At 47.6% G+C, this 13,055-nt stretch overlaps 1 protein-coding gene across 1 annotated transcript; it reads right to left on the minus strand.

The window, feature by feature from the left end:
- Positions 1-9,295: 9,295 nt before the first annotated feature.
- On the minus strand, positions 9,296-12,621 carry hapstr1b (HUWE1 associated protein modifying stress responses b). Its single transcript, XM_062448772.1, is given in 5 exon segments — positions 9,296-9,857; positions 9,860-9,918; positions 10,198-10,473; positions 10,782-10,865; positions 12,173-12,621. Coding segments are annotated over 5 exon segments (825 nt in total). The 5' UTR covers positions 12,369-12,621; the 3' UTR covers positions 9,296-9,647.
- Positions 12,622-13,055: the final 434 nt, after the last annotated feature.

The following is a 13,055-nucleotide window of genomic DNA, read 5'->3' on the forward strand; positions in this document are numbered from 1 at the left end:
GTAGATTCATTTACAAAGTGTTTTTATTATGATAGTTAAAAGACTCCAGCATGTTTTTAGCCTTTTGTGTAAATCAGCTCTGATGTTGGTGACTGAGTTCTAATGGAGGGACTTTCACTGTACAGACCGTCTCTAACATAGGGTTTACTGTTGTCTCTGTGTGTGTGTGTGTGTGTGTATGTCTGTGTGTGTGAGTGAGTGTGTGTGTGTGTGTGTGTGTGTGTATTTACATCACCTTTATTACTAAGCCCACAGTCTGGTTGTGTTGAAACCAGTCATGAGGAACTCTACTGCATGATGTGTGTTTCCTGGGGGACCTGTTTTGCTGCGACACCCATGTCCTTCCCTGGTAGACTGGTCTGTGTCCACACTCACATCCTAACCCTAATCCACCCGTACTACTGTACTAGATACCCCATACTAGTGTACTAGTCCTAAACACATACTAGACCTAGACCCATACTAGATTTGGACTACTGGACTAGAGTACTAGGTCTGAGGTCAAGATTGAGACTACTGGTCTAACCATAGACCCGTACTAGTGGACTCTCCCATACAATCAAGTGCACTAACTTCAACCCCATAGCTAGTACACTTCAAGGCTAGTACACTTCAAGGCTAGTGTTCAGGGTGTGAATGAGGACACAGTCTTCCAGTCCAAAACTGTGTATCAGACCTGGGAACCAGAGGGGGGGATTCGAACCCATGTACTTGTGAAGTGTATATACTAGCTCGTCACTCAGCACCAATGTACAATTGTAAATAAGTAAAGGTTACATTTTTCTAACTGCCTTGTTACTGCATATCCTTCTATCTCTTTCTCACCCCCTTTCTCTGCATACAGTCCTCTAAGACCTTTGTTTCTCCCTCCCCATCCTTCATTCCTCTCTCTCTCCCTCCCTCTTATCTCCCTCTCTCTTCTCTCCCTCCTCCCTCTCCCTCCCTCCTCTCTCTCTAGGTAGTTTGTTGTCTACTCGTGGAAAGTGCACAGGGCTTTTTGAAGTGCTGAACAAGGGCTCTCATGGTCCTGTGCTCTGTAGGCTTTTACAATGCACCCTGTGTGTGAGTGAGTGTGTGTGTGTGTTTAGGTCTATGTTCGGGTAAAAGCTGTATTTTTATATTTTTCTCCCTCAGGAGACGGACGCTCTAATCTGGGCTGAAGTGGGACAGGAGAGGAACACAGAACACACACACACACAGTCTCACACACACACACAGTCTCACACACACACACACACACACAGTCTCACACACACACACACACAGTCTCACACACACACAGTCTCACACACACACACCGTCTCTCTCTCACACACACACACACAGTCTCACATACACACAGTCTCTCACACACACACACAGTCTCACACACAAACACACAGTCTCACACACACACACACAGTCTCACACACACACAAACACACACACACACAGTCTCACACACAGTCCCTCTCACAGTCACACACACACTCACACTCACAGTCACATACAGTCTCACACACAGTCACACACACACAAATGCCACATGCTACAAATGAGTACACACCAGTGCAGTAGATCTGTCAAAACCTAGAGAGTAGAGTGGTGGCAGGGGAGGGGAGGAATCGACAGTCACCATGCACAGGCATACAGTAAGGGTAGTGTTATGGAAATCACCAACTTGTCAGACACAGTGTATAGGAAGTCTGTGTGTGTGTCTAACTCGCAAAGAGACATGATGTTAGGTGCCCATGGCCTAATTCTTTTTGACATGATCCATATGCTTGCATCTAATGGACACAACACACACGCCTGCACACACACACAAACACAGGAACACCCAAACACACACACATGAACACACACCTACACACTTATACAAACACATACACACAGTAAGAAGTGCACCTCTTTTACTTACCAGCAGACAAACACACACACACAGAGACACGCATGAACACACACATTCAGAAACGCACCTCTTATTTAATTAATAGATTTGAGCTGCTCCACATGTTAAGGTCTATCTTAATGACAGGATCTCCTAGATACGTGCTCTATATTCCCACACACACACACTTACACCCAAGGCATCACACACTGACTCCTGAGAAAATGCACACACACACATCCCTGGCCACACACACCTCTAAACACACACTTAAGACACACCTCTAAACACACACCTCTAAACACACACTTAAGACACACCTCTAAACACTCTAAACACACACCTCTAAACACACACTTAAGACACACTTCTAAACACACGCTCAACACACACTTAAGACACACACATCTAATCACACGCTCCACACACACACACACATCTGAACACACACTGTACACACATGCACAGAGATATGCCTAGGAAATTGAGATATTATAGAGGAAGGTAATTAACGAAGGTTAATTTAATTAAAAATGTTTAGTAAATTAACTTAGTTTAGAATAACTCCTGGAAATGAAGAAAGGAGGGTATGAGAGGAGATCGAGAGAGAGGCCAAGAAATAGTAAAGAGAGAGGGAGGAAGACAGAACGTAAGAAAGGGATGTATAGAGAGAGATATAGATTGGTGTGATCTGGTTTCATTTCTCGCTGCCCTGATACCATCAGCCTACACGCGTGTGTGTGCTGCCAGCAGTCTGTGTGAGTGTGTTTTCTGGTAACGTGTGTGTGTGTGAGGGAGAGAGAGGGAGAGCAGAGTGTCAGCCTACACGGTGAACAAACCATGAAAATTCATAAGAACCGACGCCTACTCACACATACTAAAAATACTGGAGTGAACCACAGGAGAGGAGGGGGGGAGAGGAGGGGAGGAGGAGAGGGGAGAGAAGGGAAGAGAGGAGGGGGGGAGAGAAGAGGAGGGGGGGAGAGGAGAAGATGGGAGGAGGAGAGGGGAGAAGAGGGGAGGATGGGGGGAGAGGAGGAGAATAAAAAAAAGGAGAGGAGGAAAGTGAAATGAGGAGAAAGGTGAGTTGAGGAGGAGGAGAGGATGGAGTCCAAAAGAATTGAGAAGGAATGAGAGGGGAGGAGAGGAGAGACACAGGAAGGATGAAGTCAAAGAGATCAAAGGAAGGGTGGAGAAATGAGATGGAGGGATGAGAGATAGAGGGGTGGAGAAATTAGATCAGGGATGAGAGAAAGAGGGGTGGAGAGAGAGATGGAGGGATGAGAGAGATGGCTGCTATTCTCAGCATCAGGCTGTGGTCAGCATTTCCAGTCGTTGTGTGTGAGAAATCCGTTCTTTACATTGCATATCAGTTCTGTTGAGATGAGTCAGTCATTAACACTCACTGACACACACACTGACACAAGCATACATACACACACAGGGAGTTTACCATAGCAACACACACACAGGGAGTTTACCGTAGCAACACACACACAGGGAGTTTACCATAGCAACACACACACAGGGAGTTTACCGTAGCAACACACAGGGAGTTTACCATAGCAACACACACACAGGGAGTTTACCGTAGCAACACACATGCAGGGAGTTTACCGTAGCAACACACACACAGGGAGTTTACCGTAGCAACACACACACAGGTAGTTTACCGTAGCAACACACACACACAGGGATTTTATCGTAGCAACACACACACAGGGAGTTTACCGTACCAACACACACACACAGGGAGTTTACCGTAGCAACACACACACAGGGAGTTCACCGTAGCAACACACACACATGGAGCTGGTTGGGTTAATAACTTGATGCTGAAATGGAAGCAGTGTTTGGAGTAAATTTAGCTTTAATACACACACATAAGCACACACAAAGACTAACACACACATAATCACACACACAGACTAACACACACACAATCAGACACACACACACTCACAATCAGACACACACTCACAATCAGACACACACACAATCAGACATTAACAATCAGACACACACACTCACAATCAGACACACACACCTAATGGGTGACGTCCTGTGAGCAGACTGAGGAGAAACTCCCCCGATGCTCCTGTTACGACCAGAAACACACACAGCAGAGAGGTTCATGTTGTCTGTGTGTTTCTGGTCTATGTGTGTTTCTGGTGGTAGTTTGTGTGTGTTCCTGGTGGTGCTCCTCCTTTTAACACTGTTAAAATTCCCTCTCTCTCTCTCTCTCCCTCTCTTTCTCTCTCTCTCAATATCTCCCTCTCTCTCTCTCAGGCCTTGGCCTCAAACACAGGCAGCAGTAGAATACCCATAATGCACTTCCTCACAAAAGACTCTTCGCCCACGGCTGCAGGCCAAGCAGCTGAAGTCTGGAGGCCTTGTGTGTGTTTATACATGTTTGTGTGTGTGTGTTTATATGCGTGTGTGTGGGGGGGTTTATACAAGTGTGTACATACACACACACACAGATGACCATGCATGAAACATGGTTGCACTTAATAGTTAATGAGGTGAGGAGGAGTCAGTTGTCATGGTGACGGTGGGGCGTTTTACCCCTCTGAGGAACCACACTCTAATCTGGGATTTGGATAAGTTCTCTACTGTCTGCCTGTCTGTGTCCACACACACGCTCTCACACACACACGTTCTCTCACACACACATTCTCTCTCACACACACACGCTCTCACACACACACGTTCTCTCACACACACGCTCTCTCACACACACGCTCTCTATCACACACACACACGCTCTCTATCACACACACACATGCTCTCTCACACACGCTCTCTCTCTCACACACACACACGGCCTCCTGAGCTGCTACTTCAGGCCAGATTAGTGTGATTGACTCAGAGAAGCTCTCCTGCTATGTAATTCAACACCTAAACACACACACATGCTCTAACATTCACTCTCACACACATGCCATAACATATACTCTCTCACACACACAAATGCTTTAAAATATACTCAAACACACACACAATCCTTGATTATATTATGTTGATATTAAACATTTTATAATTAAGGGAGAATGAAGGAAGGATGATGGAGGGGAGGATGATGGAGGGAAGGATGATGGAGGGGAGGATGATGGAGGGGAGGATGATGGAGGGAAGGATGATGCAGGGAAGGATGATGGAGGGGAGGATGATGGAGGGAAATTGAAACGGGGAGAGAAGAGAGGAACAGGATGAAGAGCAGAGAAATGGGGAGGGAGGGAGGGGGTGAGGCAGAGGAGAGAGAGCGTGAGGGAGAAGAGAGAGAGATGGAGAGAATAGGAGGGAGGGGGTGAGGGAGAGAGAGGAACACATATGAAACTACTGCAAGATGGATGAATGAAGGAATGGATGGATAGACAGATGGGGAGGTGAAAGTTAAAAAAATAAAATGTTATCCTGGAGGTACCCAGAGAGAGTGGTCTGAGAGTGTGTGAGAGTGTGTGAGACAGTGTGTGTGTTTACATCCAAGCAAAAAAAGCTGCTTAATGGACAGAATGTCTCAGTAGACTTTCAGTTCAGAGCAGAGTCAGCATCACACACACACACACAGGCATACGCTACTTTAACAAGAACTGACAGTTGAGGGAACACACCTGTTGAAGTCACATTCTGAGGGATGATGTCAGGGTACAAGAGCAAGGTGACAGCACACACACACACACTCTCGCACACTCACACATATACACACACTCCCTCGCACGCACATATGAACACTCACACACACACATCCACTCACACACAAACCCACACATATGCACTCCCACACAGACACACATACACACTCTCACACACACCTACACACTTTCTTACACACACACGCCCACACACTCACACACATACAGTACATCCACACACATATGTTTGCATTAGGTTTGGGTTTTCATTGGGTTTCTGTGTGAGTGTGTGTGTGGTCAAAAACAGATTTCAGATAGTCAGTTATTTTTAGTATATATATACAGTATATTATATATATTTATATATAAACTTGAAAGAGAGGTGAGTTATGTAAGTCAGTCTCCTCCTCTCTCTGTATCTCCTGAATCTGTCTCCTTCCAGTGCTCTGGGGAGGACACGCCCCCAGAGCCAGGACACGCCCCCAGAGCCAGGACACGACCCCAGAGACAAGACACGCCCCCAGAGCCAGCAGTAAACCACCTTCTTGCTGTGAAGCGGTGGTGCAAAACGGTGGACCACACATTCCACCATCCTCCACCCTCCATCTCTCCATCCATCTCTCCACCTTCCATCTCTCCACCCCTCCATCTCCATCTCTCCACCCCTCCATCCATCTCTCCACCTTCCATATCTCCACCCCTCCATCTCTCCACCCCTCCATCTCCATCCCTCCATCTCTCCATCTCTCCACCCCTCCATCTCCATCTCTCCACCCCTCCATCTCTCCACCCCTCCATCTCCATCCCTCCACCCTCTATCTCCACCCATTTCTCATTCGTCTTTTATTTTTATTTTTTTTAGGTATGTTCTGAATCTAGTTCTGAGCCCTGAACGTCTCTTCCTGTGTCAGTCTGGATTGTCAGCTCCCGCAAATGTGCTGTGCGCTGGCGCCCCCTGCTGGATGAGAGGCGTAACACCAGCAGATTTAATGACCGCTCCTTATGGAGAAGTTGCATCACGTCGCTTGCTTCTCTCTCTCTCCTCAATCTCTCTCTTTCTCTCTCTCCATCTCTCTTTCTCTCCTCTCTCTCTCCATTTCTCCTCTCTCTCTTTTTTTTCTTTCCCCACCCTCACTCTAGTGTCTCTGAGTTGGATAAATATTGCCGGGAGATATATAACGTGTTGCTATGGTGATCAGCTCGTGGGTTTTTTCGCAGTGTTGTGGAAGTCAGGGACGTACTGCATGGGGAGGTTTGGTCTGAAGAGTGTGTGTGTGTGTGTGTGTGCGTGCGTGCGTGTTCAAAAGACGGGGGGAGACCGACAGGGATGGAGAGATAGAGAGCAAGAGAGAGAGAGAGAGAGACGGGGCAACAGATCTTTAGAAGAGAACATATTCACGGGAGGAAAAAAATACAAAAATAGCATCCATTTCATTCATACCACGCACTGTTCACCTGCTGTGAGTGTTTGCGCGAGCACCTGTTTGAGTGCGTGTGTGTGTGTGTGTGAGAGAGAGAGAGAGAGAGAGAGAGAGAGAGAGAGAGAGAGAGAGAGAGAGAGAGAGAGAGAGAGAGAGAGAGAAAGAGAGTGTGTGTGTGTGTGTGTGTAACCAAAGTCTCGCACTGCAAACAGTCACCAGGGAGTATTTAACCCGATCCTCCTCTCCTCCACCTCCCTCCCTCTCCTCCACATCTCCTGGGACGCATACTCAGTCTGTCTGATTGCACCCTCTGTGTGTTTGAGTGTGCGTGTGTGCGCGTGCGCGCACTATCAATTAGCGAAGGTTGGTGCAACAATTATGATTGCTCTCTGAGTGTGTGTGTGTCTCTGTGAGAGCGATAACTGGTGCAGCATCATTGATCACCAGCTGTCTGCCTTTGAAGACTCCCCCTATGGACACACACCCGGGAACACACTCGTTCAGGAGGAATGAACATGGCTATGAACGTGTGTGTGTGTGTGTGTCCGCTATCAGCTCGGTCCAGATGGCCGTATTCGAGGGGGTATTCTGGAACGTTCAGACACTTGTTGCTTCCCGCCACTTCTCAGCTCCTCGCGGACGTGTGAAACAGCCCTCGCGGTCAGCTGCGCCTCGCGAGCGGTTATCAAACTACGACGAGTCCGCGTGCTCTCTCTGTATCACAATCACTTTAACATTTTCACATTTCATTCATTTGGCAGACGCTTTTATCCAAAGCGACATACAAATAGCCTACTGCATGTATAAAGAAAACCACTTTATATTAAAATGATAATCCTAACATTTTGGATGAATGAATTTCACAATTTGAAATTGGCCACATTACAGCAGCATATTACAAATGGGCATATTCAGTTACACATGCATTTGAAACATTAAGGCTAGTGAGTTTGATTTCGTAGTGAGCTTATCATGGTCTGCCATTGAATTGCCTACACCAAGTTAGTGTGTTTATGGACTGCATGCAAATTGTGTACCGATGTAGATAATGCCAGTTTAGGCCCCCAAAACAATCTTAGAAACAGAGATCGAAGTTGGATGATATATCCGTTACTGACAACAGAAGAACGAATACAACAGAAGAACGAATCAACAGTTAAGGATTTAAAACAAACCTTGAGATCTGGAACGGTTTCAGAGTTCAGATCTTTTCTTACAGTGCAGCGCGATTTCAATATCAAACTGGCTCCTCCTATTCACAACTAGAATATAATCACCTATTTAAGAAGATATTCCTACTCGGTTATCAGGGTTAGGTTCTGTGCCAGCGTGCTACACACCAGGCGGACTCATCTTTCAAACATGCGGGCTGTGTTGCCACCTTGTGGTGGATAAGCGTAACCGACTCTGATGAACGGTGCAACATGAACGTTTGTTTACATCGAGGAACGAAGCGTCTCCGGTTTCCCCCGCGCACCAGCCCCTACAGTGATACAGACTGGAAGAGATTCAACACCTACCGACACTGTCTATAACAACAGTTTTATAAAGTTTTTCTCCACATTTTCCTAAACCGAATAATGTGAACAAGATAAGGGAGCACTTATTTACTCTCAACACAAGCGTAGTCACAAAGCAAACGTGTCGTTTCATAGTTAAAAGCTTTTTATTTTATTTTATTATTTACTGCCAGAATCATTATTGTACATCAACAACTCAATGGGGTTTTGCACTTGTCGTTTTTACAATATGTACCACGTGTTTCATATCAGCACAGTTATGTTTATATACACTTTAGATAGTCCACAATATTACTGGAAGAGGGGGGAGGGGTCATGGCTGAAAGCATAAAAAATAAAAAACGGAATTGAATCCATAACAAGATTGTGCTAAACGTGCTGGAGCCCCTCAAACACACACAGACACCCCGGCCAAAATACACACACACACACACACACAGCCTCTCTGATCCACAACATCCAGTGATAGCAGCTTCTTCAAAAGGCAAAGACAAAGTATGCATACCACACACACACACACGTCAGTAAGTGGCAGTTTTCCTGACACACACACAAACACACAAACTCACAGCAGGGAGTACCAGAGATGTCAGTCAGGCGCTTGAGTAACTATGAGGGTCGACCACTTAAGAACCCCACTCTATATTCCCCTCATCCTTCTCTCTCTCTCTCTCTCTCTCTCTCTCTCTCTCTCTCTCTCTCTCTCTCTCTCAACCCCCACCTCCTCCTCCCCTCTCTCTCAACCCCCACTCCCCCTCTGTCTCCTCCCCTCTCTCAACCCCCACTCCCCCTCTGTCTCTCGACCCCCTTCCCCTTAACCCCCCCCCCTCCCCCTTAACCCCGCCCCCTCCCCCTTAACCCCGCCCCCAGGATGTTCCCTCAGTGGTTCCAGGTGTCGTTGTGCTGCAGATCTCAGCTACACTGGAGAGATCCTGGACAGAGGGGAGGGGACCGTGGGAGGAGAGGAGTCCCACATCAGGATGTCATCACTGGAGAGACCATAGTCTTAGGGGCGGAGCCTGCTCTGTGATTGGCCGGGTGGGGGAGGATGGTGTGGCTATTTATATATTTTAGTTTTTCTTTATTTGAAGCATCAGGACCAGGATTGGCCAGTCGTCATCTAGTCATCCATGGGCTGCTGACGAGCAGAGGTGAGGGGTGGGAAGGGGGTTTGGGGGCAAAGGTCAAAAAGGGGCGGGGCTCAAAGCATCCGGTTGCGTTTGTGAGTCGGCGAGTCTGTGATGACATCACTGCACTGGGCGGATCCCCTCTTGCGATTGGCCGCGGCGACAGTGTCCAGGTGCAGCGCCATCTCCTCGGAGATGAAGGTGTTGAGGTCGACGTCATGGAGACCGTTCCTGCGGCGGCCGGCGGGGGGGGCGGAGCTGTCGCGGAGGTGGGTGGGCGAGCCAGGGGCCCCGGAGCGGACAGAGATGCGCGGACAGAGATGCTCGCCATCGCCCCACTCAGGCCTGCAGGGGAACAGCACACAGGTCACACTCTGGACACACAGTGGAGACACACTGAAGGGTTTCACCATGTAGGGCTATGGTGTGTGTGTGGATAGTGTGCGTGTGGTGAGTGTATAGTGTTTGTGTGTGTGTCTCACCATATGGTGAGACACTTAAAATGATCAAATAAAAACAAGGCACAAAATGCCAGTGGATGACATCAGTGCTGCCATGTACTTCCACTGTGTTGTTGTTCGGACTTGCATTAATGTGAATTTTCTAAGTCTGGAAATGACTCACCATGCAGGGCTATGGCCTCTCTGAACGGCTGCAGGTCTGTCTCCACCGACGACACCGTCTCTGTCGACGACGGTCGGCTTGGAGACATGACGGCCAGCTTGGGCGGGGCCCTGGGATTGCGAGGGGGCGGGGCCTTGCCACACAGGAAGCTGATGAGGTCCTCCCGCCTGATGTTTCTTCTTCTCTTCTTCAACCAGGACAGAACTTCCTTGTTCCTGCGCTGGTAGCCCACCTGGATGCCCAGGTCGTAGCTACGCTGGTGAACCTCAACACTCTCTGGAGGGGAGCAGGAGGGGGTGGAATGGGGGAAAAGGGGAGGGAGGGTAGGAGAGGGATTGGGGGGAGGGAGAGGCAGGAGGGGTTTGGGGAGGGAGTAAATGCGGGGGGGGGAGCAGAGGAAAGAGAGGGAGGGGGGCAGTAAAATTGAATGGAGAGGGATGGATGGGAGGAATGAAGGGAGAATGATGGAGAGAGTGGTTACTTTACACTGTCTGGTAGCTGAGATGTTACTTAGCACTGGGAAACTTTAAATAGCTAACTCTAAAGGTCAATTAAACTCCTACAGACGGTGTCTCGTGACATACCTTTGTACAGGTTGGTAACGGCGGTGGCGGCATTCTGGAACGGAACCCAAAGCGACAGACCTTGCTGTTGTTGGCACACACGGTCTGCGGACACACGGCGATGACCGTTACTATCGTTACCGAGCACAGTTCATCTGCTGTGCCTCTTCACAAATCCCTCCATCGTTATAATATCATAGGAATCTCCATGAACATTGTGGACGCTAGAAATATGTTGTTCAAGTTAGTTTTTTAAAGTAGGACGCGTCGGTATCTCTCTCTGGATGTTTCTCTAGCTAGCGTGAAGTTTATTTACATCCCATGTCAACTTGCTCGCATGCGAAACGCCATTTTGTACACGACCCTATTTATGTGAAGACAGATTCAAATGTTGCAAGGTGGCGCTGAGTAAAACAACAATTTGTGTTAGCTTGCACAAGCTAGGCCATTTATGAATCACGATAATATACGCTAATCTTGGCATGTCTTCAGTTAGCTTCACAGCGGTGGCTGTTTTGCACCAAGTATGTCCGTCTCCCACTAGAACCTCGCTCAAGTACAATAACTATTCAAATGTCTTAGCTTGCTAATCCCCTCGCCATTTTGTTCTGAATATTGTCAGCATTATCATAAACATCCAAATGTGAACAAGGTCGATAATTCTGGGTCTATCTCCAGTGTGTGTCTGCGTCTACAGGAAGGCCAGACGCTACCGAGAACAGAGGGTTTGGCCGTAAATAGTAAAGAGTTATTTTCATCATATGAACTCCTCCCTGCGCTTCGCCATTTTGTACCTCGGGAGCAGTGCTAGAAGGCGTTAGCCGATTATCGAAAGGTCTGAACGAACAAACAAAAAAACATTAAGTTCCAGAAATGCCCAATTGTTATGACTTTAGAACAAAGTGATCACATTTCAGAGACGGGTGACTTATTCGCCCATCTCGAAACTGACAGTGACAGACAAAGCCGGCTGTCAACTCCTGACCAGGCTGTACAACGCAGTCTGCCAGTGACAGATTCGAGTCTGACAGATAAACTAGCGAGCGCTATCTACACAACTTGACACTTATGCACTTCTGTGACAAACTAGCTATTTGCTTAAATGGGAAAGGCCACTTAAAACCACATTAATTAAATAAAGCCGTCTATTAAATAGTCTGTATCAACGTTTCAAACAAAGCCAATTCGAATCAACAGTGAAGCTAGCTTTTAAGCTAGGTTAGGTACCACCGCTAGCAGTGCTACCTAGCTAGAGCTAACTAATAGCTAACACAAGTGAGCTTGTAGCTAGTCAATGCCCTTTGTTGCCTCCCAGTCTTCGGTAGCAAGCTAACACCAGTATGCTAGATTGGATAGCCAATTATGCTAACCAGCTTGCCGGCTAGCTAACCAAGTCAACCATGAATGCGGACCTTTGTATAGTTGTGCCACCGCGGTGGCGGAATTTTGGAAAAGATGCCAGAGTTTTTGCGGGCTCTGCTCCGTGTCCTCCTCGCTCGGCTGGTTCTGTTCGGCCTCGGCCAAGCACTGCCGCTCCCATTTCGAGAACCAATGTTCAGGGCCGTGTTCTTGAATCTCCGCTTCGCCCTCACCCTTCTTCTCCTCCATTATAATCGCACTTTGACTAATCTATTCAGGTGCAATAAAGTCTAAGACTGTGTCCGTTTCTTATTCCGATGTAAAGGATTATATCGGCTGATCGCTGCGGTACAGTCGAATAACTCATAAGCAATTGTCGTTTGCTTGCTAGCTAGCTAGCTAAATCCGCATCGTGATAGCTTTCCGCCGCTGCTTTGAAGGAGCTGCCCGGTCCCAAACAAACTGAACACTCCAATGACAACACCTCGGAGTTTCTTGAAAACATAAAACCATGCTTGTTACAGAATCCCCGCCTACTTCCTCACCACACGGTAAAACAATTGGTCGCAGCCGCCATATGGCGTGGTCATGGGAGCCTTCTTCGGATAATTATTGGACGCTGGAAAATAACGTCACAGAATAACGTACATCCTGCCCCCTTGTTGTAGTACCGCATAACTACCGGAAGAGGGCAGCGGTGCTGTTACAGTGAGTGAACTAGCTCCGGCCTTCAGTTGGTAAAGTAGCAATCAAAGCTGTTATCAAACACATTAAAGTATAAAAAAATGATGATTACGAGGCGTCACATCTTTGAGTTAGTTATTCAAGATAGATGTTTGGTAACTGTTCACATCTGCACTATTTTACTCGCCGTTGCCATGGTCACAGCCCACAGGTGCTAAGTTCACCCCCTTCCCCCTGATTGGGTGTGGCCCC

Source organism: Osmerus eperlanus, chromosome 22 (genome assembly GCF_963692335.1).
Source record: "Osmerus eperlanus chromosome 22, fOsmEpe2.1, whole genome shotgun sequence".
Taxonomy (NCBI): Eukaryota; Metazoa; Chordata; class Actinopteri; order Osmeriformes; family Osmeridae; genus Osmerus; species Osmerus eperlanus.